Below are 27,417 nucleotides of genomic sequence, written 5' to 3' on the forward strand. Positions count from 1 at the left end.
GGCGTCTAATCTCTAACCCGACAATGCGGCCCTTCCTCAAGTCCTAACTCCTCAGGTGCTGTAATGATCCCTGAAATATCTACCAACGTGCTTACGGACAACCACCGGACACAACAAATTGTTAAATTTATAATAGGTACAAAAACACTTGATCCGACTTTGTCCCCGTTGTTCTGGACTGAGTCATCAATAAATATAATTATCGCCTTTTGCGCGTGTTCTCGAATGAGCGCCTTAGCCTTAGTCGCAGTTTGTTTGGTTTCCCCCTTGAACAGCTTCTGGAGTGAGATGTCGACGTTTGGGCAAGAAACGCAAGACTCAAAGGAAAAGAGGATACAAGGAGGGACCTTGAAGCGGAAAATAGTTTTAAGAGTGTAATCAAGTCGGATAACATAATTAAATAAAGGAAATTGCTGTAGCATAATCCTGCTATGTCCCATAATATTGCAACAATATTGCGACAATATTATGATGTTACAGTAATATTACAGCGATATTGTAATATTGCTATGATATTGCAGCAATATTGCAATATGATATATCATATTACAATACTGCAGTGATATTGCATAAATATTCGAATGTGATATATCGAATTATAATATTGCTATGACATTGCAGCAATATTGCAATATGATATATCAATTACCAAAGTAAGAAAATCAGAAAGGAGGCTTTCTAGTAACCCGTGAAACGGAAGTAGCCTTTTAAGACTCCTAAGATGGTTGCTAAATCATTAAGCGTCATTATTTGAACCTCTATTCTCGTGTCCGCGAAAATTAATCACAGGAATATTATTGCAATATTTCAGAAATATTACTGAAATATTGCAGTAATATTACTGCGATAAATTTTCGCGGACATTATGTAATACAGCAATATTACTGAGATATTGCAGTAATATTCTCATGACCATTTTTTGCGGGAGGGTTCCGATAGCGCACATCCCGATAGCCCACCAACCAATCATCTTGACTTATCTAACCTACGGAAAATCTCTAGGCATCTGCCATTGTGAGTGGTTTGTGCTATCGGGATGTGCGCTATCGGGACCCGCCGTTTTCTGCGGACGTAGTATATTGCAGCAATATCTCTGTAATATTCTTTAATATTATACAATACATTAAAGAATATTGCTGCAATATCTTAGTAATGTTACTGAAATATTGCAGTAATATTACTACGATAAATTTTCGCGGACATTATGTATTGCAGCAATATTACTGAGATATTGCAGTAATATTTCTATGACCATTGTTTTGCGGATGTAATATACGAGGTGTGTTCAAAAAGTATCGCGAATTTTGAATTTTCGCGGGTTACGTATATTCGAATTTCGATCTTTTTGTGGCGTTATGTTGGTACTCATGTCTCTCACTTATGCCGACAAGCTCGGCCATTTTGAATGTTCACTTAATTGTTGACAGCTGCTTTGCTTGCACGTGTTTTGGATCGTCTTCGATTTTTACCTATTCAAAAAAATGGATCAAAGAACCTGTATCAAATTTTGTGTGAAAAACGAAATTAAGTGCGCGGATGCATTCCGAATGTTGACTGTGGCATACGGAGAAGCTACCTTGGACCGAAGCAACGTTTATCGGTGGTACAAAATGTTCTCAGAAGGCCGAGAAGATGTGAACGACGAAGAGCGTGCCGGACGCCCGAGCACTTCAACAACAGACGAAAAAATTAATGAAGTGGAGAAAATGGTATTGGCCAATCGTCGAATCACCGTTAGAGAAGTTGCTGAGGACCTAAACATATCGATTGGCTCGTGCCATTCGATTTTTATCAATGATTTGGGCATGAGACGGGTCGCCGCGAAATTCGTACCAAAATTGCTCAATTGCGACCAAAAACAGCATCGCATGAACATTGCTAATGAGATGTTGGACTCTGTCCGCGACGACCCAAATTTGCTCCAGAGGGTCATAACTGGTGACGAATCGTGGGTTTATGGTTATGACGTGGAAACCAAAGCTCAATCATCTCAATGGAAGCTGCCGCACGAACCAAGACCGAAAAAAGCGCGCCAAGTTCGGTCGAATGTGAAAGTTTTGCTGACAGTTTTCTTCGATTGCAGGGGCGTGGTGCATCATGAGTTCTTGCCACAGGGTAGAACGGTCAATAAGGAATATTACCTGCAAGTTATGCGCAATTTGCGCGAAGCAATCCGCCAGAAACGACCGGATTTGTGGAAGAACAAAAATTGGCTTTTGCACCACGATAACGCCCCTGCTCACACATCGTTGCTTGTGCGCGACTTTTTGGCCAAAAACAACACACTAATGATGCCGCAGCCACCGTATTCCCCAGATCTGGCCCCCTGTGACTTTTTCTTGTTCCCTAAACTGAAGAGGCCCATGAAAGGACGACGTTACGCTACGCTTGACGAGATAAAGACGGCATCGAAGGAGGAGCTGAACAAGATAAAAAAAAATGATTTTTTGAAGTGCTTCGAAGATTGGAAAAACCGTTGGCACAAGTGTATAATATCTCATGGGGATTACTTTGAAGGGGACAAAATAGATATTCATGAATAAATAAATAATTTTTGAAAAAACACAAAATTCGCGATACTTTTTGAACACACCTCGTATTGCAGCAATATTACAGCAATATCTCTGTAATGTTCTTTAATATTATTCAATAACATTAAAAAATATTGCTGCAATATCTCCTTGTAATATTACCGCAATATTAAAATATTACAACGATATTGCAGCAATATTACGTGCTGTACGGGAAGAGTGGGGTAAGAGCTCCACTTGGTGCCAGTCAAAGAGGAGATGACATTTGTGACTCTTATTAAGTAGGTATCTGAAGTGTGTTTTTCCTGAAAGCTTTGAGTCCAGGTAAAGGCCAAGGAATCTGACAGTTTCAACTCTGGGAACTTCCTCTTGATTGATAGGGATGGGGCGCATATGAATAAGAAATCTGCCCTTGCTAAAAACCATGACTTGAGATTTGGCGGGTTCTAAATCAAGTCCCCTTTGAGTTAGGAAGTTGTGAAAATTATCAATGGACTTTTGGACAAGTTCTTTGGCGGAGATAATATCACGAGCAGCGGCAAAAATAGTAATATCGTCCGCGTATTGGACAATATAAGCGCCATCAACTAAGCAATCACCGACATCTTTGAGATAAATATTGAACAACAAGGGGCTAAGTGAAGAACTCTCCTTGAGGAGTGCCTTTGCGAGAAGTGAAGGGTCCCTTGAGAATGTCGTTGATGACAAAATAGGAGTGTCTCTTTACAAGAAGATTAAAAATAAATTTCCGGGTGCGGGCCAGGATGCCTAGGTTAGTCAGATCGTTAATTAAAATATTGGGACAGACGTTATGAAAATCCCCTTTGATATCTAGAAATGCGCATATCTTGTATGAAATAAGATTAGCATAAACAAAACATTTGAGAGAAGCGCATTTACGCAAGAGGAAGTCCATCTGGAAGGGTGGAAGGAGGTCGCGTGATTCGATGAACCATTTCAACCGGAAATAAATGGCTTTTTCCAATACTTTGAAGAAACATGATAAAAGTGAAAAAGGTTTAACTCCGCTGCCGTGTGACTTGGGAATAAAGACCACTAGAGAGTCAAGCCATTGAGGGGGAAAGATCCCTTCTGCAAAAAGCTCGTTGTAGATATCGGTAAGCACGCAAAGGTAATCTTCGGGGAGGACGTTAATGATGTGATGATCTAACCCTAATAGCATTTTCTGCAAGATAGAATCTGCGTGCAGTTAATTGCAGTAGAATTGAGTCAGATGTGCAGAAGATTATTCTCAATACAGCCATGCTGGTAGATTGCTAGCAGACTACTTCAATATTCGTGCACTGTACTTGTATATGAACTGTTTGCAGAAACTTGGTACAAATATTGAGCTATCTTGAAGCAGATTCTTCTCGCAACTGCAGTCTAGCAAAGTTCTTCAGCAGAGTGACATAAGATTTTTTCAACAGAAGTAGCATGCAAATATTTTACAGATTTTGTTCAAATATGATCAGCAGTTTTCTGTAAGTTTCTTACAACGAAAATGACGCGTAGATCTTGTGCAGACATTGTACAGATTCTGCTTAATCAGCGGCAGAAAGATCTGCTGCAAGGTTTATAACAATTTCGGAATGAAATGGATTTAACAAGTGAGTGCTGATGCCACCGGGGTGATCACGCTGTGGAAGATCTTTTCGTGAGTCGAGTGCAGCCACAGGCGTTATGTCTAGGCGCCGCCGCGGGCGACTGTCCAGTTCATACTTCAGTGAGCTCTTTTATATATATATATATATGAGCTGCTTGAAACGAAAACTCGCTCTCATTCTTTTTAAATATGATGTTTGTGTGGAACGCTGTTCCACATAAAATTTTATATTTTTACATATAAATAACAATTTGTATTGTTATTTAATCTTGTACGTAAATGAAATGTTTAATTCAAATTTAATCTTTTTTTAATTCATTTTAAGGCTATACTATATAGGCTATATTTAAGGCTATACTATAATATTCTGCTAAAAGAATTTTACAAATCTTGCAGCAGATATATATATACAAATTTCTTGCAAGAATTTGACTGCAGAATCTTTCAGGAGAATTGAACAGAATGAGGAATCAGATCATAACGTCTTGTTGGCAGAATCTTTCAAGAATCTACTGCTAGATTTACAGCAGTCTTGCAGAAAATTGCTACTAAGTCATATACACACACACGCACACGCACACACACACACATTTCAGGTGCGATAGTTTTGTTACACCCTGTGTGTGTGTGTGTGTGCGCGCGCGCGCGTGCGTGTGTATTGACTCTAACAAAACTTTATTGCCGTGCGGTTCAAATTCTGTTTGACCAAAAAAGTTGATCAACTATATCAATCAAAAGAGGAGATTTCAAACTTTTTTTTACGTCTTGGTCCGAACCTCCTATCTCATTCCAACTTCACACAGCAAGCGTTCAAAGCTTCATATGGGGTCTTTCAGACCTACTTACATGTTTAAGAGTTAATGGATAATTACAATTAAATGTAAAGTTTGTCTCAAACAAACGATATGTTTTTAATATTAATTATAATAAATCTAATTAACGAGAAATCATTGTATAATAGCAAGTTATTCTATGTATGTACACTGTAAAAAAAATTTTCGTGGTTTAAGTAAATATGTTATTAGAATCATTAAAGCAAATTATTTACTTTACATAAATAAATCTTACTTGTTTGTAAAAAATATTTCTTTGAAGTATTACTTACTTTTTTGAAGTAATCTTTACTTGCGTAAAGTAAATAATTTGCTTGAATGGTTCTGATAACATATTTACTTGAATCACGAAAATTTTTTCCCATTGTAATAATGACTATTGTTGGTAAGATTTTTATGATATAAAAATTAATCTTTGAACGATAGTGTCGTAACTGAGAAAGTGATCTTCAAATAATTGGGGGAAAGGGGGAAAAGGGGTAGGAGAGTGAGTGAGTGGATGAGTGAGTGAGTGAGTGTGTGTGTGTGTGTGTGTGTGTGTGTGTGTGTGTGTGTGTGCGCGCGCGCGTACTCTTCAAATCTTTATTTTTTTCTACAAAACCCAAGTGATATCATCTTTGTATCCTTATTGAAAAAATTTTCTATTCTAACCCATGTGATTAGAATAGAAAATCTCTTTAATTTCTATACAAAACGTAAATATATTTCTGTATTATCATTAAAAAATTTTTCTATTCCAACCCAAATGGTATTTACTTAAATATAAATATCTTAAATTTAATCTAATCTAAATGTATTTTTCCAAAAAAGTATGAAATCTTTAAATTGCGCCAATTATAAGGAAAATATTGTATATTACTCTTAGAAATAATTGCTGTATTACTTTTAACAAATAAAATGGAAGTGATAGTATTTTTATTTTTTATCCCGTTGAGGTTACTAGGGTCCAAAAGACCCCACGCTAATTTTAAAGGTACACAGACCATTCAAAATCAAACAACCTTCTACGAAATTAATTTTTATCTGAAAGTATACTATCTTGAGAATACACTCCTAAATTTTTGTTGAATTATCTCAAAAATTAAAAATTTTATAAAATTTTTGTAAAAGTCAAATTTTGCCGTTATTTTATTTGAATTTTTTTATTATGTTAAATTCTATTTTTAAAAAATTATTGGATGACCAAGAATAGACCAAGGTATGTCTAGTAAAATTTTTGCGACGAAATATCAAAAAGCTGGTAAATAGCAACTGATTTTGTGTAGGGGGGTTCCAATGGATCCCATGTGACCGTTATTATTTGGAAGTATAACCTCAACGGGTTAATAAAACCCAAGCAGTGATATCTTAAATTTCTTTTTAAATAAAATTGAAGTGATACTATCCGTGTGTTTCTAATGAAAAATCTGTTCTAATCCAAGTAGATGTATTTAATTGAAAAGTTTCAATGGAATATATAGGGCATTATTTATGAAGTGATCCTCCCCCTCCCCCCAAAAAAAGTTTTCGGCGTCTAACTTCAAACGCCGGTAACTTTTAGTAGATTAGTCCAATTAAAAAAAAACCACTAAAGGTTTTGAAAGCTCTTTTGACGCCCTTTAATTTTATGAAATCAGATTTTTGAAAAGTCAAAATTTATGTAAGATTTTTGAAAAGCAAAAATAAAAATCGTTTTTTCTCCAATTCAGACATCTTTGATTTTCTTCGCAAATATCTTAAAAAAATAAAGTAGAAATCTTCCCCTTTATAATGAGATCATGATCAAGATAGGCAGCCTTTTAGTTTTCAAGATATAGTTTTTGTAGGACCAAGCGCGTCATTCACGGTACAGCTCGTCCATATAGCTTTTTTATACATATATAAAAAAGTTATCTTACGTTTAGCCACAAGCAATAAAGCTAATTAAATCATTTGTACTGGCAACAACGCCCGAGCTGTACCGTGGATGACGCGCTCTGTCATATAAAAAGCTAAAGGGGAAAATTTCTACTTTTTTTTTAAGATATTTGCGAAAAAAATCAAAGATGTCTAAATTTGAAAAAAAAAGATTATTTTTGTTTTTCAAAAATCTTACATAAGTTTTGACTTTTCAAAAAAACCAATTTCATAAGATGAAAAACGTGAAAGGACTTGAAAAGAGCTTTCAAAACCTCTACTGATTTTTTAAAATCAAAATAGTCTACTAGAAGTTACCGGCATTAAACGCTGAAAACTTTCTTTTTTTGGGGGAGGAAAGGTGGATTACTTTATAAATAATGCTCCATATTTAACATTTAATCGCAAAAAATTAAAGAAAAAAAAATATAAAATTTTATTAAAATAAAAAATGTTTAAACTACAAAAATTTGGCGCTGTTCAACACTGAAAAAAAATGGCCTTTTTTACTTCAATGTTGAATAACTCGGTAAATAAAAATCGTACAATGCTCAACAAGCACGCAAATTAAAGGTAAAGGTTCACACTTGTGAATGCTATAAACCGCATTTCTGTGGGATTTTTATTTTACGCCGTGGAGTTTTGCAAATTTTATTTAAAAAATCCGTCAAATGTAAAAATTTTATAAAAATTTTATCGAGTTGCACAGCGTGAAATAAAAATCGCATACAAATGCAGTTTACAGTATTTAAAAGCGTGAACCTTTTCTTTTAATTTGCGTATTTGTTAAACGTTGTACGATTTTTTTTCACTAAGTTATTCAACACTAAAGCAACAATGGTTTCTTTTGCTTCAATATTGAATAATACAGTGAATAAAAATCGTACAACACTCAACAAATACACAAATTAAAGATAAAAATTCACGCTTTCGAATATTGTAAACCACATTTGTGTGCAATTTTTATTTCACGCCATGGAGCTTTGCAAAGTTTGTAAAAAATGTTAAGATTTGACGCATTTTCATTTGAATCCGTGTGACTTCGTAAACAATCTGTAAATCATTTAATAAATTATCAATCCCGAAACTAGAGATTTTAAGCTTTAAAATACTTTTTTAAACATATTTTTACAATTATTTTTAACAAAGTTACACTTTCTTAAATTTCGCCTATTTTTGGGAATCAGAATAGGTGATTCTTTAATTTTGGTATCAAGTGTATATTTTTTATCATTAGTCATCGCTTTTTAAGCAGAACTTTTAAATTCTACATTATTATCTTTTTCGATTTATTTCGATTTATTTTTGTAAATAATAATATATTTTTTTAAAAGACCGAAAATTAAGTTGTACACCTAATAATTGTAGTACAAAAATATTATAAAATAATTTATTTCTTCGCAATATTATATGATTACACACATATTACAGAAATATTTATATGTCCAGCAAATCCCAAATATAACATAGATGTAATGTTATATAATATTAACATATTTCTATGTTGTATAGTATCATATCTATATTATATTGTTAAGTATTACATTATTGTGGATTCATTTAGACTCATATATATATATATATATATATATATATATATATACATATATATGAGTCATGTATGAAGAGAAATACAATTTGCAAAAATCTTGAAATTACAAAAATAAAATTTACATAAATACAACCATTTTGTTTAAATATGAAATACCGAAATACTTTTAAGTATATTTATATTATCAAGTAAAATAAAACCTTACTAGAAGTTACAGCTCTTTCGTCTCCCATCCAAAAGTTTACAGCATCAGGCTGCTTTCCAAAAGCTTCGCTGGCCCAGGTTATCTCGTGTTCTGCGTCCGGCCACAACTTACAAAAGCTGTGCATAAAATTCGAATTTTGTTTTTGTATGTAAAATACACTGTCGTCTTTTGTGTTCTCCAACATGTCAAGAAATGTTGATATTGTGATTAAACGTTCTTCGGGCATTACAAAAAATTCTTTGGCATCGCCATCTCTTTTAGCTATTGCATCCGCATAACCATTTGGCGTTACAGCGACCGAGACTTTTTCGTCGCCAAGCACCTTGTGAAAATATGGTATAGACCATTTATCTATTGCAGGCCAATGTTTTACCGCATTTCTTATGACTAATGGTATGTTCTTCGAGACGTACTCTCGATAGAAGACGAGTGGTGTAATTGAATGATTTATTTCTGCAACTTCGCTTTGCAAATACAACTCTAAAATATAAGAAATTATAATAAAATTATATACAAGTGTATAACATTTAGAAAAAAATTTGTACTATTATTTGTTATCGTATAAAAAAATTTCATTACTTCATGTTATGACGATGAATTATTGTAGTGATAAAATAGTCATTAAAAAATTTTTTTTCAAGAATTTTTTTGTAATACAATACTGAGCTATTAGCTTGTAAAAAATTATGATAATTTAAAAGGACATATCAAAATTCTTCAAAATTGTAACATAAAAAGGGACAAAATTTCGTTTTGCATTAACATAATATAGGTATTTTGTGCGAGTGTGTTTTTGTTTATGTATCCTTTTTTCTTCGAGCCATCTCTCTTCAGTATATATTAACGATTAGTATTACAAAAATAGTGACTGCTCACAAGTCTCAATTCTTACATAAAATAATGTATAAAAAAGGAAGAGTTTAATTCTAGCCTTTTATTTTTATAAAATGTAAGATTAAAAATTCATGAATAGTTCACGAAATATTTTATATTAACCCAGTAATGCATGTCTCAGTAAAATCGTGCAAATCTGTGATATTATGATGCTGACAACTTGTTGTATATTTCTCTTCAACGATTTCGAATTGACGTAAGCAAAATGAAAATAATGTATACATGTATTCTTGTATTATCGGCAATAACGGAGCATTGTATGGTCTTATAATTACTATAAAGCAATTCTTTGTAGCTATTAGTTGAACTTTATATGTAGTTCATCTATTCATTTTCTTTTTACGATGGAGAGAAAAAGAGAAAAGATGAGAATTATGCAAGACGGTCAGCTAAGAACAGACCTAAAGTCAATATAATGACAACAACATGAATTTTAATAATAACAATTTTAAAAAAGCCGAAACCATGGTGCGTAATATAGAATTGTGGAATAGAGAGTACGTTGTTGACCTAGTTTACACTCAGCCATTCAATTCCGATTCATTCTAGAGTAAAGTAAAATTTCTTGGATGTAAATGAGTTACAATCCACTTTAATCTTCTTTTCTTAGCAGAGTAGAGTAAAGGATTGGAATAAGTGTAATAGTGTAAACGCTTAGGATTGAAACGTAGCGAGTGTTACCAACATATAACATAACTAATTAACAGTAACAAGATCAAATGCAAAGGATAATATATAAGAATAGGTATTTTTTTTAGTAAAACTACAAAAACAAACGAAACAAATGTTAATTATTATTCTGAATGAATATAATAACGTTTACCTCATAACTTCAAATTTATAAATCATGTTTATGATTTACTAGGTTAGCCACATTTTATTTTCATTCTGCTCTTGCTAAGAATAAGCTCAATGTGACGTAAACATTTTCGTAATCCAATTCACTTTAGGATGAATTAGGATTGAACAGCTAGGTGTAAACTAAACCATTCAAGTTGTGTGATTTCTGCACCCTTTGACAATTAAGTGACAAGTTGCCAAAGTTATCATATCATGATGGTATTTGCCAATAAATATGAACTTATTCTGATAGCAATATTAAGATGCAAGCAATACGCCAGCAATAATACAGATGTTGCTATTGGGAAAAATATGTTAAAATATAAAATAAATTGTGGACTTTCGAATAACTTTAATACTTTTAATGTAAATAACTAAAAGAATTCTATTATGTAAAATGTAAAAAACTTAATTCCATAAAAAAAAATGATAACTTTGAAAATTCTTTATTTCTTTGGAAGTTGATTTTATTACTTTTGATTTATTCCCCTCGAAATTCTCTAATTTCTATCTAAAACATATTTTTTCTATAAAATTCCTTGATTTCTAGATGTTTGACTATCAAAAATAAAATGGGACCAAATGGTATACCCTATATTTGGGATATTAATACTCATATTACTACACAGACTAAATAAATAAAACTAATATATTCTTGTCATAAATTACATTTTATGTTTACATAAATATTTAACTAAACAAAAATTGGAAATTCATGTGCAACTTGAGTGCATCTCTAGTAAAATAATTTTTATAAAATTTTGATAAAATTTTTATGACATTTTGTTGAATTTTATGTTCTTTTTGAAATTATTTTAAATAATTTTATCAAAATTTTATTGAAAATTTATTACTTTCAATAAAATGTTAAGTCATTATTAGTGTTATTATACAAAGTATTATTATAGAGATTTATTGCGATTTTTTGTTACAAAATTATTATAATTTAAATAATATGTCATTAATTTATCATTACAGTCTCTGCGATTTTGCAATTTCATAAAAATTCATTATAATTTCAATGAAATTTTGTTACTTTTTCATTAAATAATATTAAGTATTTAATAATTTTACGTTACATTTTCATTGAATTCTCATTATAATGTCGTCAGCTGTTTTTCATTAAACGCAAAAGTAATTTTTTTAACGAAATGTAATTAAAATTTTATTTTACAATCATTAAAATTTAATTAAATTTAATGAAATGTCTAGTTCATCAAATTTTTACTTAAAATGTTTCTACTACGGTATATGCATATGTATGTATGTATATACATAGATACATACAAACACGTGGGAATTGGTGTGCTATTGAATGTAAGGTTAACTTGCGTATCTGCTAGGAAATCTGCTAAGAAATAGAAAGACAAACCTTTTGCCTCTTGTGACAGAATGTGGAACGCCTTTTGGATTCTAACTTCAGCATTAGACATTTTATTCGAGATAAAAGGAATGTAACAGGACGTTTGTTGACAAGTTCGTTACAACGACGATGATGATGGATGTAAGCAGATGTAGGTTAGAAAACTCTCACTTCATGTAAGTGTGAATGAATATTGTGTACACAGCCAATGAATGTGTTTTCTAATGGACACTCGTGAATAATAGTCACGCGCTATTATATATGTATATATATATAAAGATCTCATTGTCTTTTTATAAGGAAGGACTTTAATATGTAAATGTAAGTTTAGCCAGTGAATAATTAGCACGAGACAGTGACAATTAAAGATCAAGAAATGTTTTTTATAATTTCAATCTAATGTAAGTTTTATAAATATGTTTATAATAATATATAGAATATAACATTAAAACTAGCTATTTATACATTCAGCGTATTTAATGAATAAGTTGCAAAATTTGTTTTTATACATTAATTATATAAAACTTTCATCAAATTATTATATATGTAGTATAATTTTAAAAACCTAGTAGACAAAAGAAATCAAAATAAGATTAAGTGGAAACAATTTTAGGAAAAATCATTAAATAAGATCATTATGATCTTATTTAATACATTATTGACAATTTATTTTGTGATGAATTCTTCATATGGCAATGATATTAAAGTAATTTTTTAACGAATTTACTAATTATTATAAAATTATTACTGTATCAAGAATTTATCACAAAATTATTGTCAAAGAAGTAGCAAATAAAATCATAACAATTATTCTTAAAGTGATTTCTATAATATTTGATGTCACACACATCCTGATCCTCTTATAATTTTGAGTTTGATCTAGGTATGTATCTTTATATTTGCAATTATTTTTTAAATCTTTGTATTGCCATTCAAAGTTCTTACTTATAAAATAAAATTTTAATTACATTTTGTTAAAAAAATTACTTTTGCGTTTAATGAAAAGCAGCTGACGACATTATAATGAGAATTCAATGAAAATGTAACGTAAAATTATTAAATACTTAATATTATTTAATGAAAAAGTAACAAAATTTCATTGAAATTATAATGAATTTTTATGAAATTGCAATGAAAAATTGCAGAGACTGTAATGACAAATTAATGACATTTTATTGAAAGTAATAAATTTTCAATAAAATTTTGATAAAATTATTTAAAATAGTTTCAAAAAGAACATAAAATTCAACAAAATGTCATAAAAATTTTATAAAAATTTTTTTACTAGAGATGCACTCAAGTTGCACATGAATTTCCTTACCTTTATACACGTAAGGGATGATTTCACCCCTTGAAACCGAATATGCGCCGCAACTGATAGTTTCTAAAATCATCTAATTAAATTACCTAAATGTGTATAAAGTTTCATTAAAATCGGGGTGTGACACTTTGAAAGGTTCTCTTGTGAGCTAATCGTACACATGTGATATCGTTAATAAAAAGTTATATTTGAAGTAAAGCTGAATTGAACCGAAAGAAACTTGCGTTTTGAATATTGCTAAACTATCACTAACCCTATGATTATTTAGCCTTAGATATTTTTAATATAAACTATATAAATAATCAAAATCTTTTTCTGCCCGTGGCCAGACCAGTCAAAAAATAACAATTAGAAGTAGTATTGAAGCATAATTGACGTTATAAAACATTATTGACGTAAAGAGCACGTTGCAAAAGTCAATTTTGCAATTAATTGTTATAAACAAATTATTAAAAATGAATGTAGAGAAAAACTGATTGCACCAATCGATTCACCGGAAATAATTACTAAAAAAACATATAACGCTTTCTTAATTGTTATAGTTGTTATAATTATTATAAACAAATTAGTTGCATAATTGTTTTGACAAAAAGATAATGGCCGAATTTCGTAAAGAGAGCATGACGTGCGTAATGTAACATATTTTATCCTTGTTCAACTTTTAATGATCAACAAGGATTATATCATGCACATTATGCCCTTTACGGAACTCAACTAATGTTGCATTCTTGTGTGATAAATACTGACATTTTCGTAATAGCAAGCTTGCTTACTATCTGCCATCAATTTGTCAATCATATGTACAACAGATTTGTCTGCTATCAACTTCCAATCTGTCGTGTATTTTGACAAAGGGATAATATTGCATTCTTGCGTGAAAATTGCTAACATTTTTGCAATAGTAAACTTGTTCAATATTTGTTATAAATTTGTCGTCAAAAATTTCAACAGATTTACTTGCTTTTCAACGCCAATTTGTCATATACTCTGCCAACAAAGTTGTAGTATATTTGGTATAAATCTGCTAACAGTACCGGAAATATCAATGTAAGCCATATGCGGATCAAAATCTGTTACTAACCTTTGCAGTTGCAGAAATGGTTATAGGGGAAGTGATTGAATGAAGATATAAGAATGATTCTAATGTCTGTTATACATTTACTTTTACATTCAATATCATGTATTATTTTATCTAGTTTAGTGAACTTTATATACATTGTAAAAGTTATACTTAATTTTAATAAACATGATTCAAAATGTACTTACCTTACTTATTAATTAATTCAGTTACAAATTTTTAAAAACAGAGAGAACATGCAGCGTTGAGGCCTTTAAGACTCAACTTGTAAAATTAAATGTACAACAGGCATCGGAATCATTTTTATTATCTTTATTCAATCATTTGATACTTGTTTCAAACATTAGTTCATTCAAAATATACATTTAGATTAACGCTAGAGTTAAAAAATTATGACTTGGAGACAGATGTGAGAAAGCGAATCACATTTTCAATGAAAAAAGCAAGATAGGCATTAAAGGAAGGTAGGAAGACAAAAACAGATTTAATAATGCGCATTTGATCTAATTAGCTTTATTTCGTTACCATATTCATGTCACACTTTGTCAATTATATGTTATAACACTTGGAAAATTTGATGCACATCACTCTTAAGAGTGTAATATATGACCTTGTCTATACAAGAGACATTGTTTTCTATGAATGGAGCTGAGGATTTGTTATTACAAGGACTTCCATTTTTTTCATTTTACATTAGTGAGGAATTGATTTTTGAAATTTAGTTATATTCACATAGGCATTTTTTTTTTAATTTGTTGCTTCTATTATATATTGTTTACAGAAAGCAGTGAATAGTTTGATTTCATTTGATGCACAGCACACGTAACAGCGTAATATATGACCTTGTCTATACAAGAGACATTATTTCTTGTGGATGGAGCTGAGCGTATTATGTTACAAGGACATCCATTCTTTTAATTTCTCACTGCTGAGGTTTAATTATATTCAAGTTTAGTTATATTCAAGTAGACAGGTTTTAAAATTTTGAACTTGTTGCTTCTATTACATATTATTTATAGAAATACAGTGAATAGTTTGTATATCATACTTAGATAACAAACTGCTTATTTGTCATTTCTAATTTCATACCTATACATTTATTTTAATAAAAATTTTAATATAATTTATATAATATACATTTGTACATATTTTTATTAAATGTATAATACAGGCTATCAAATATTACAGCTAGCCTGTGTAAAATTTGACCTGTAAGATTTTATAGCCTGTATTATATAAGAATAATTGTCCTGTAATCCATATACTACGTTTCATGTAATCCCTGTACTACGTTTCTTGTAATCCGTGTATTATTTTTCCTGTAATAAGACGATACATACTGTACGAAAATATTACACAAAATCCAATAATATTTACGTGTGGTTATTGTAATATTTATATTACATGTACTATAATACATGGCCAGTGATTTTTTTCGTATGGGTTGTTAGTTTCAACCTTCTACTATATGATTAAAAAGTGAAATGGCAATAACAATTGATGAAACTATATATATTTGGCAAGTATGTGAACAAAGTTACGATAATTGTAGAGTAATTTTTAAAAAAATCATAATTTTCTTAAAAATATTTATAGAGAACTGATTTAAAAGAGGAATTAAAGTTAAAGAATCATATTTTTATTAAAAAATGTTCCATTGGTTTGGATCTATAATTTAATGTTAATTTAGCAATATAAAAAATGCTTATTTTTATGATATAATATTAGCAGACAATATGAGATTTTTAATAAATGTAACTTCATTTCTGTGAGTTTAATGAATTTAATACAAATTTAGTGTTGAAAAGTAAAAATTAAATCTTTATATTTATATATTTTTTTAAACTATATGTATTCGTATGATGCAACATTTCTACAATAATATAAAAATCAAATACTTTTATTAATAAAAAGTTAAAAGCTACAAATATGTGCAAATATATTGGTAAAATAAAATATTATAAAAAATAAAAAAATTATTTCCAATTTTAGCACTTTTACCTGCCAAGCTTCAGTAGTGCACTATGAATTTTTCACACTGACATGTCTTGAAATAATAGTAATTAAAAAGCGGCTCCATATTTCCCTACCAACAAAATTTTTTTAGGCAGGGTATAAGCGCGTATAGTACGTACTGTACCGGCGTATGCAAAGCAAGAAATTTTGTTTGAACGCGAATGATTCCACGCTGGCTAAGTAGTAAGATTTAAGTGGGTGACATACAGCGATTTTTTAATTTAAGATTTATTTTAATTACTGTAACTCTTACTCTATTTGTCTGATTTGAATGAATTAAAAACTATTCTCTTCAGGTTAAAATGGTTTTTTTTTTTTAGGTTATTGCAACTTTTTCCATAAAGTTAATAATTTTTATATTATTTTGAATTATATCCGAGATACTAATTTTAAATTTTTGTCATGTTTAAGACAAAATTTCACGAAAGGGATAAAACACTTTAATCAATGTTTTATGTGAATAGTGAGTACCAGATAAGAATAAAAATAACAAATTTGAGGTGTTTTCTTTCTTATTTTTTATAGGTTTTCAAAAATGAGAAAATTGTAAAACAGTCCAATATTTTAGTAGTTTTAATTAAAATGGAGAACCTAGATAAGATCTGAAATTTGCATGTCAGTAAGACCTTTACATATACAACATTATATTAAAAATTGATTGAGGTGATCTGGAGGTTACGGAAAAAATCTAAGATAACATATAAACTATTAACTTTATAGAAAAAGTTGTGATGACCTAAAAGAAAACATTTTAAGCTCTGAATGGCTTTTCATTCAAATTGGACAAATAGAATAAAAGTTACAGTAATTAACGTAAATGCTTATAAATTAAAAAATTGCTGTACGTCGCCGACTTAAAATGGCTGCTACAATCAAACATAAGGTTAAAAAATTTTTTTTTAATTGGTTTTGAACTTTCCAAATATGAATTAATAAATGATTGCAGCATCAAAATTTTTTAAAGTGATGAAGCGACCAATTCTGGTTGAAATGATGTAGAATGACCCATATGATAGCTTTTCTTAAAGATAATTTATATTTCATTCTTTTAATTGCAAACCATTGCTATGTAACGAATAAGAGTTTGAAATATATAAAGTAATTACGTTAGTTGTTAATTATAAGAATAATAAGTTAAGTTAGAAGCAAATGCAGACTTAATTGCTGGAATTCTAATAGCAATATATGTTATGATTGTAAATAACATATTAGTATATACATTGTTATCTATTACGGGCATGGATTTAAGTCTTAAAAAAATAATGTCACAAAATTAAAATAAATTCTGTGAAGAAACAATATCTTTATTGAGAAAATTCCTATTCTACGCGATTGTATTTTTATTCTCCTTAAAAAAAAAAGATAACACAATTGTTCCAATTAAAATAGAGAAATATATTTTCAAATATTCAATCAAGGAAAAATCTGCTTTAATAGTATTTTTTTATTTCAACCAAAGCATAAGCAACAAAATACAATTTTTAATGTAAAAGACTTGGCTCTGTTCTAATCAAGATATGCAATCATCGATACAATAAAGAAACATCGAATTTTAGATATACTTTATCTAAGATGAAAGATATTATATCAGTTATAAAAATACGATATTGATTTGATTGCAGATATAATGCAGATATAAGGAGATAATTACAGTTTTCACGTTGAATCTAGAGACTAATACAGTTCTTAAAATTAAGCGCACTCACATAATTGTGAATCAGCCATGAATAAGAGCAATACGCTATTGCAAATACGCTTGGAAAGGCCTCTCTACGAACATGAAACGCTAAATCAAAATTATGATTATCAGAAACCAAAGTCATCCCGTAAGTTACAATAATGAGACATAAATACGAAGATAACGAAATTGTATTGAAATTGTAATAAATTTTTATGAAATTGAAATAGTGCATATACTATGTTTTGACAAATTAGTGACATTTTATTGAAAATGTTAATTTTAATTTTTTTTATTTGATATTTTTTTGACTGATAAATTTGTGATAAAATTTTTAAGAAATCACTAGTCAAAATGTTCTAAAATGAACATAAAATTCAATAAAATGCCATTAACATTTTATCAAAATTTTATTAAAATTTTTTTACCAGGATAAATTTGTAAACACAAATTATCTGTTCATAGTGATACGGAATGTTATAAACGACGTTAAATCGAAGAACTGGCAATCTTGCATGGTATCGACAGTCCCAGTGGTACAATGGCTCAGTCAATACAATTGGAGAAAAAACATATTGCCCGATATTATTTCAGGTCTAACTGTGGCGATTATGCATATACCGCAAGGTATGGCTTATGCGCTTCTGGGAAATCTACCACCAGTAGTTGGCATATATATGGCCTTCTTTCCTGTCTTTGTATACTTTCTTTTCGGCACGTCTAAGCACGTTTCTATAGGTAAGAATACGAAGCGATAAAACAAACCTTGCTAAAAACTTGTGTCACAATTTATTTAATTTTTTTAGAATTATTACGTAAACTTTGTAACTTTTTTAGATAGTCTTAGATTTTTTGCCCAAATTGAAACACTTTTCAGGAATATAAGGAAATAATTTGAAAAAATTCTGAATGTTTTTTAGATTTTTTTTAGATTAATATGTCTAAACTACTCAAATAAGGATATTTAGACCACTATAAACTATATGAGCTGCTTCATAAAGGAGGATGTTAAATGGAGGTGATTTTTTACCTAGAACCGACCCCTAAGTTATTTATTAGAAACTGTTTATGGGATTGTTACGTCCGCCGGTTATGAACTGGCGGTGTAATTGGTTTATTTGTATTTTTTGGCCGCTGCCACCAGTTGTCACTTAAATAGAGGATCTCTTTCATTTAATTAACAACAAATTTTAAGAGAGATGTGAAGTGGAATTAATTTTAAGTATTTGACTGAAGTTTGAATGTGAGGAGTTTTTCTTTTTCCGTTTATTTATTTGCGTGTGGAAGGATTCGTGGGTTGCGTGAGGTGAGTGTGGGTGTGTGTGAAATAATAAGAGTGTTTGTTAGCTTAAACTCTTAATATATGTATTAAGTATATAAAAAAAGAAAAAAAGAAAAAAACATAGAATACATAGGTGGGTGTATAGCTGATTGTGAGTATAATTTGGCTTCAAGAAATTAAAAAATGTTTTGCGGGTGTCTTAGTTATGTTGCATTTGACTGGATTATAGTGTTTAATGTGCAGCCGTACGGGCGACGGAGGTTTTCGCACGTAGATGCTCATTTGCGTGGGCCGTTGGGGTACGAATGGAAGCGAATGTGTCCCGAGGATTGGCTCGATTTTTTGGGACAAGCAGAGAGGTCCGTAATCGCCGTTCCGGCCTATTTGAAACTGTGTTCGTGCGTGGCGGAGAAGGAGGGAACGCAGTGGACGGGTCAAACTGGGTGGCACGTGTTTGCCTCGTTTTTTTTTTTCCTTGCTCATACCCTGGGACCCATTTTGCAAAGCAGCGTAATTAGTAGGCTTGCCAAAGAATATTTAGAGTTAATGTATTTTTATGCTTAGCGGTTTTCTTATTTTTCTGAAGAGAAAATTTGATTTTTAGATGAGAAAAACAAAGCCGCAGAAGCGAAGAAAGAGAAAGGAGAGGAAAAAAACAAAAGAAATCTCTAAAATAAGCAAGCTGATTAGTTATGAAAATTTTTGAAGAGTAATTAACGTATAAGCGTGATTTTTTTAAATAGATTTTCTCCAAGACCAATGTAAGAAAATTAGTATGAAATAGAGCGCTAGGCTTGTTGTATTTTTAATTTAATTTCAAACGAGATTTTATCTTTCAGAAATAAATTCTAGTATTCGGAAGAAGAGGATGATCAGAACGAGCGCCACCTAGTGATACTAGGAGGCGCTCGTTCTGATTGTTGGAGGGTACATGATTAGACGGGAAGCAGATCAGGGTTACGCTACCTAGTGGTAGCTACATATCGCTCGTCCTGACTGTTGTTGAAAGGAAAAGAAGAATAGAGGTTAGTTAGTTCATGAAAAATAAATCTCGTTTGAATAATATTTTATAAATTTAGAGAGAAAATAATTTCTGGAGATGTAAGTAGCAAGAGAATAAATTTAGAGAAAATAATTTTTAGGAAAATTTCTCAGCGAAAAATAAATTTTAAGATTGAGAATAATTCTTGGATATCTATATATTTGGTCTCGCGGAAGTTCTATTATCTTAAAAATAGGTAGCCCATCCAATCTAGCAAGATGATCTTGCGTTTGGAAGTCGCGTTGGGTACGCGCCTTACCGATCAGTCAGATCTATAATGACATGGAAATTTGAATTTGCCCCGTATTTATACCCTCAGATTGTAGATGAGGTGTATCGGGGGTGGGGAACGGTTTCACATATTGTTTCTGATTTAATATGATTGATATTTTAAATAGTGATCTCAGGTTTACGTGTACGGCGCGATAGCACTCGGTACACGCAATCATCATGCGATCACGAGTCTATTATTTTATTATTATTATATGTCAAATTTCTTGTTATAATTGGTTTCTGTCATATTTTAGAAAATTTAACCATATTGAGAATTATATTAATAAATGTATGCAGATGGCGCAGAAAATTAAAGAAAATTTTTGGGCGCTAGACGTAACAGGATTCTCTAACAGTAGAAAAAAATAATTTGTCCAGGGAAAGTTTATAAAAAATCGGGATTTATTTATTGCTGAAGTACAAGTAGTTATATGAGTATTTTTTATGCTTTACACTATTGAAATAAAATTAAGTGTGCATTTATGTACTCAAAAATGTGAGTAGTATATGTAGAGAGTATAAGATTTTGGTTTGCCCGAGACTAACCCAGAGATAACGCTAGTAGTACCAAGCTGGCCACGTTTCCCTAGAATGCGAACCTTCACATGAAACGTGTACAAATTTCACGTCGATCGGACCACAAACAGCTGAGTTATTGAGGTTAGAGCAAAGTCACTTTGTAATTTGTTTGAAAAATGGAAAAAAGTGAGTTTCGCGTGTTGATAAAGCATTGTTTTTTAATGGGTAAAAACACCGTAGAAGCCCAGCAATGGCTTGAGAAATGTTATCCGGACTCCTTTCCATCTAAATCAACGATTTGTCGTTGGTATGCTGAGTTTAAACGTGGTCGTACGGACACAAACGATGCGGAACGTTCGGGTAGGCCATTGGAAGCCGTTGTACCGGAAAATGTGAGTGAAGTGTTAAAAATCGTAATGAACAATCGCAAAGTGAAGGTCCGTGACATTGCAGAAATGACACAGATATCATCTGGAAGCGTATTTACAATCTTTCATAAAAAATTGAGCCTGAAAAAGGTTTTTTCCAAGTGGGTGCCGCGATTGCTTTCAATGGAACAAAAACAGCAACGAATCGACGATTCAGAGAGCTGTTTATCGCTATTTACTCGCAATAAAAAGGATTTCCTGCGTCGATACGTAACCATGGATGAAACATGGATTCATCATTTCACTCCGGAGTCGCATCGGCAATCATCTGAGTGGCGCGCGGCTGGCGAAAGTCGCCCAAAGCGTCCAAAAACGCAGCAGTCTGCTGGCAAAGTCATGGCGTCTGTTTTTTGGGATACACATGGCGTGATTTTCATTGATTACCTGGAAAAAGGTAAATCGATCAACAGTGATTATTATATTGACTTGTTGGTACGTTTGAAGGAGGAGATCGCAGCAAAACGACCGCACATGAAGAAGAAAAAAATCCTTTTTCATCAAGACAATGCACCATGCCACAAGTCCATGAAAACAATGGTAAAATTCAACGAGTTGGGCTTTGATTTGCTTCCCCACCCTCCGTATTCGCCAGATTTAGCCCCCAGCGACTACTGGCTCTTTGCTGATCTCAAAAAAATGCTCCAGGGAAAAAAATTTGGCTCGAATGAGGAGGTCATTGCCGAAACTGAAGCCTATTTTGAAGCAAAGGATAAATCCTTCTATAAACATGGTATAGAAAAGTTGGAGAGGCGTTGGAAAGATTGTATCACTCTAAAAGGAGATTATATTGATGAATAAAAATGATTTTTGAAAAAAAATGTTGTTTTCGTTGTTAGATCTCAGTGTGCATTTATGTACTCAAAAATGTGAGTAGTATATGTAGAGAGTATAAGATTTTGGTTTGCATAATATACAGACTGTCTGAAAATTCCTGGATCCCTTAAATACTAGCTTACAAAAATAAACAATTTTTGATGTAATAAAACTACATGATTATTTTTTCATGTTGAACACGAACCCGTTATTGAAATTTGGCTATCACGTTACAATTTTGAGAAAAATGATATCAAAAAGGTAAAAAAACAACGATTTGGAAGGTTTTCATGGTGTTGTAGCACCCGCAGTAAAATGTTTTTTTTTTTTTTTAAATTCCGTTTACGTCACGTGAAGTATAAACTTTTAGCTTTAAGATCCATTTTGTTTTATTTTGCTGAGATATTTTGTTTCTTAGATATAGTTGGAAGAAGAAATATTAATTGTCCGCGCGTATCATTAATATGATTGCTCGGTATGATATTTCTTCAATGAGTACGAATAGTTATTTTGGATGTATTTTTGAATACTAAATATGAAAACATTAATAGAATTTGGCTATTACATCACAAAATGACATCAAGCAGAACAAGAATAATTATAATTTGTCTTGATACCATTGCTTTTGTGATGTAACTATTCGTACTCATTGGAGAGACATTGTACCGAGCGAAACAAAAAATCTCAGCGAAATGAAACAAAATGGATTTTAAATCTAAAAATTTATACTTTTACGTGGCGTAAACACAATTTAAAAAAACATTTTGCTAAAAGTGTTACGACATCATGAAAATCTTCAAAATCGCCGTTTTTTATCTTTTTGATATTTTATCATTTTTCTCAAAATTGTAACATGATAGCCAAATTTTAACAACGGATTCGTGTCACTACGCAAAAATTTATAATAATCACGTAGTTTTATTACATCTGCAATAAAATTGTCTATTTTTGCAGGCTAGTATTTAAGCGATCCAGGAATTTTCGGACTCTCTGTATATTATGCGAACTAAAATCTCATTCTGCATTTACCATTTACTTTTTTGAGCCCATAAATGCACAATTAATTTTATTTTAATAGTATAAAGCTTAATAGAACACTTATATAACTACTTGTATTATACTTCAGCAATCAATAAACCCCGATTTTTTATTAACTTTCCCTAGACTTGGTGGACAAATAATAATATTTTTCTGCTGTTAAAGGATCTCATAAATAGTTTCTAATAAATAATTTTCCAGTAAGCAAGGAACATTATATAAACGTTTTGAAACATTGATTTCTTGTGACTTTTATCAACGTTGTTATATAATATTGTATACATGTTTTTGAAACATTATCTACTAATGTGAAAATTCCGAATGTTTAAAAAACGTTTCAATAATGTTGTCCTAAATATTTTTTCAACGTTTTTATAAATGTTGTCAAAATGTTTTTAAAAGATTACCTAAATAACGTATTTTTGAATGTTTAAAAAACGTTTCATTAATATTGCTTGAAATCTTTCATAAATATTACTATGATACGTTTATTGAAGTAAATTTAATGTATTTGCAATAGTTTAAAAATATTTTATTTTATGTTTCATGTAATGTTTAAATAATAAGATTTTTGTATTGTTATAACGTTGTTATAATATTTGTAATAATGAGTTCTTAATTCATCGATTTATATAATCGCATTGTTCTCAAATGCAATTTTGCTCTATAAAAGCCGCATTTGCTGCATATAATGCGATTGACCAATCGATGAATTAGACACTCATCTCATCTCATTATCCATGCCTTAATGATCGAGGCTTAAAATCTAGTGCAATCTGCATTAGGCTCAAGATGCGCGCTTGCTTGCTATCTTCCACCATTTTGTCCAGCTTCTTGTTGACTCGACTCGCTTGGGCTTGGAAGCGCGTGCCGGGATGCCGGGAATTTGCCGGATGTGAATAAGTGAAAACGTGTGGTTTTTCCGGTTTTTCCTTTGGAAACAAAAAGCCAAAAATGCCAATTCATTTAGAAGAAGAAGACCGGCCGGATCCAGCCGGATCGGATGCATAGGAGCAATCAGAGAATAACGGAAAAGAAAGGTTAGTGCGTAACATATTAATTAAAATGTAGGTGCTTCAACACACTTCGTACTACAAGAAATAAACCGAACGATGTCTTAATTGATTTATATCTGTTCTTTGCAAGTTTAGTTTTTTAAGGTGCGATGAAATTTTTAGGTGGACTTACGCATAGGTTTGATAGCGCGTGCAGCAGACCGACCAGAGCAAAAGTAGAAACGTACGTGGTGCTTCTTTTGGAAAACCGAAAAGACCAATCCATCTAGAAGATCGATTGGATACAGCCGGATCGTGAGGCATCCGAGCAGATCGGAGAAGTACGGAAAAGGAAGGTAAATGCGTTACGTATAATTAATTAAAATGCATGTGCTTCAACACACAATTTTTAAATGAAATCAACCGAACGTTGTCATATTTGATTTACATCTATTTTTTGTAAATCGACTGCAATAATTTATTATATTATTTGCTTGTAAAAATTGATCATGTTAATATTGCATTATATGTAGTTTGCACCATGAATTTAGAGAAATTTTTATCGAATGTTATTCTTTATTCCAGCTAAATTGTGCTCTGTGTATTTCAGCTCTGTTTAGTGTTTATGATAAATAATTAACTGTCATTTTGTAAACATTTTACAAGATCAAGTATAATTTTAATCTAAATTTATCTAAATCTAAATTCATAGTTTTATGCAAATTACATATAATGTAATACTAACATGATCAATTTTTACAAGCGGATAATATAGTGGGTTATTGCAGAAATCATCTGAATGATGTCTTGATTTACATCTGTTCTTTGTAAGTCGATTTACAAAGAACAGATGTAATCAAATGCAAATATGTTTTGGCTTAAATTAGTTCTGTTCAGTGTTTATAATTGTAACGAACTGCTTTTCCGCTCCCCTTCGGACCGTCCACCGCTCCGTGCTGTTCGGTTGATCATCCGCCGGACAGCAAAGAAGAGGTGCATACTGTCCATAATAAAATTCAAACACGCGTAGCGCCCATAATAAAATTCAAACACGTGTAGCGTGTCGAGCAATCTCCGTGCGTACGCGCCGTACAAGCGACCGAAGTGACGGTTGTTGCCGATCTCGAGTGGCGGGGATCCCTTCTCCGCCGATGTGTTGCCCGCTCTCCCCTCCTCTCGAGATACGGGTACATAAGCGCCACCGTTTTTACGAAAATCGCTTTTTTCCGTCCGAATCTTCATCCGCAAAGAAGTGTCTCCCGAGCTAGCTCTAAAGTTAAGTGATCTTAGCTTCTGCCAAGAGATCTTGGCAACTAGCATTCTACTCCTAGACTGCCGATTCACGGACTCAAGTTAAGCTTGGGCTCAATAAAGAAATCTTGGTGATCGGAGAAACCAACATCTTTTCTCCTCTCCGTCGACACCGACTCACGACCTGGGGCGTGGAGTTCCACGCCCCTACCAAGAGATCTTGGCGTGAGTCGTTGTCACCACCGCAACAACATCGCAATATTAACCGTCACGTATCGCGATCGCGCAGGAGACCAGTACAGGGAAGTAAACAGGGATTCCGAATTTGGAGAAATCCGTCTCAGAATCACATACGCTGTAAATAATCGGGATCTTTTCGTTTTGTATATCCAATCCTGTCCGTCCGCGATTATTCGTCCATCCGTCCGCGCATTTAATTATCGATTATCTGTATCCGTCTGTCCGCGCGCGTATTATAAATTCTCTCATTATTTTTCTAAATTCAATAACAAAGTTAGAGAAATCATCTTCATCAGCATCTATTTGCTGAATTACTATTGGCGCATTGGTCTACGACCAATATTAATAATCTTAGATCAATGAGTGTTGGGACTGTCTTCTGTCTTTTTCTTAATTGAAAGGTTACTTTTTATCGCTTTTTTGTTAAAAGACAAGTCACTGTTTCACTTTTCGATCTTATAATTGAATGGCAGCATTGTAATTGCATTTATAGTTAGTACTTTTAACATGTGTTTCCTATGCTACTCATACAACACAAAGTCTAAAAGACATTTCCAAAAGTAGTCACAGCGCAAAACGGTATTTAAAAATTAGACTACTACATTTCCTCATAAACAAAAACAAAATTAATTTTGTTCTTACTTATCATCTGATAAACAAAAAGATGTATTCTATGACATATCCTTTTCGAGAATAATTCCAATGATTGAAGCTCGATTAATAATTTCGATCAATGAGTTATATGTTACACACACACCCACCCACCCATCCACGCACGCACGCACGCACGCACGCACGCACGCACGCACGCACGCATGCACGCACGCACGCACGCACGCACGCACGCACGCACGCACGCACGCACGCACGCACGCACGCACGCACGCACGCACGCACGCACGCACGCACGCACGCACGCACGCACGCACACACACATGGATATGTTTTTAAACCAACAACATGTCTTGGACGGAATTGTAGTGATTTGCATTGATAACGGTGACATTGCAATTCATAATTCATTACTATCTCGTAAAAAACAACTTTTCTTTAAATTGGCATAACTAGCGAAAAATTATCGTATCGATTTCCGCAAAATTGCATTTTAAAGGGAAAAATTCGAACCTTTTTGCGCTTTTTATCTCATTGAGTTACGTCAACTGCTTCACTCCACACAACTCTAGAAACTATACGTTCTATTTATCGATTTTGCAAGTTTTTGTTCTATCATTGGCTATTAGCAAATTAATCATGCTACTTAATCGGCATTAAAAGTTTCTCAAAGTACTGGTTTCAAGCTTTAATTCCTTTTTTGAAACACCCCTGTGTCATAAATATTTCCTGTTTTACAAGCGTTTAAAGTTTGGTAAATTTTTCTTAAATTTTTAGTGTACCGCTTTTTTTGGTAGGCAGTGTATATAATGAATATCAAAAGTCTTTATGACTTGTATAATATATGTATGCACACATATAACTCATTGATCGAAATTATTAATCGAGCTTCAATCATTGGAATTATTCTCGAAAAAAATATGTCATAGAATACACCTTTTTGTTTATCTGGCATGATAAGTAAGAATAAAATTAATTTTGTTTTTGCTTATGAGGAAATAGTAGTCTAATTTTTAAATACCGTTTTGCGCTGTGACTACTTTTGGAAATGTCTTTTAGACTTTGTGTTGTATGAGTAGCATAGGAAACACATGTTAAAAGTACTAACTGTAAATGCAATTACAATGCTGCC

General features: G+C 31.8%; 2 protein-coding genes across 13 annotated transcripts in view; one reads left to right on the plus strand and one right to left on the minus strand.

Moving 5' to 3' along the window:
• The window catches only part of LOC105204358 (bifunctional peptidase and (3S)-lysyl hydroxylase JMJD7), a 38,621-nt gene extending 26,675 nt beyond the window's left edge, over positions 1-11,946 (minus strand). For 3 of the 4 annotated variants that reach the window (XR_005574638.1, XR_005574640.1, XM_039448574.1), the window contains exons 1-2: positions 11,709-11,946; positions 8,603-9,082 (exon numbers count right to left, since the gene is read on the minus strand). Coding sequence is in view for 1 of the 4 variants with exons in the window: in XM_039448574.1 (XP_039304508.1) it covers positions 8,603-9,082; positions 11,709-11,769 (541 nt within the window). In the remaining 3 variants the exon portion in view is untranslated. The remainder of the gene's footprint in view (positions 1-8,602; positions 9,083-11,708) is intronic. The other variant, XR_005574639.1, reaches the window with a different exon arrangement.
• LOC105204129 (solute carrier family 26 member 6) overlaps positions 11,691-27,417 on the plus strand; it is a 97,552-nt gene continuing 81,825 nt past the window's right edge. For 3 of the 9 annotated variants that reach the window (XM_026140349.2, XM_039448569.1, XM_039448571.1), the window contains exons 1-3: positions 11,691-11,875; positions 17,737-17,940; positions 18,258-18,530. In XM_026140349.2, the coding sequence (XP_025996134.1) occupies positions 17,838-17,940; positions 18,258-18,530 (376 nt within the window). In that variant the 5' untranslated portion in view covers positions 11,691-11,875; positions 17,737-17,837. Of the gene's footprint in view, positions 11,876-11,951; positions 12,101-14,243; positions 14,563-17,736; positions 17,941-18,257; positions 18,531-18,712; positions 20,100-24,408; positions 24,539-27,417 lie in introns of those variants that run through there. The other 6 variants (XM_039448573.1, XM_026140351.2, XM_026140350.2 and 3 more) reach the window with 6 other exon arrangements.

This window comes from Solenopsis invicta, chromosome 4, assembly GCF_016802725.1.
Source record: "Solenopsis invicta isolate M01_SB chromosome 4, UNIL_Sinv_3.0, whole genome shotgun sequence".
NCBI lineage: Eukaryota > Metazoa > Arthropoda > Insecta > Hymenoptera > Formicidae > Solenopsis > Solenopsis invicta.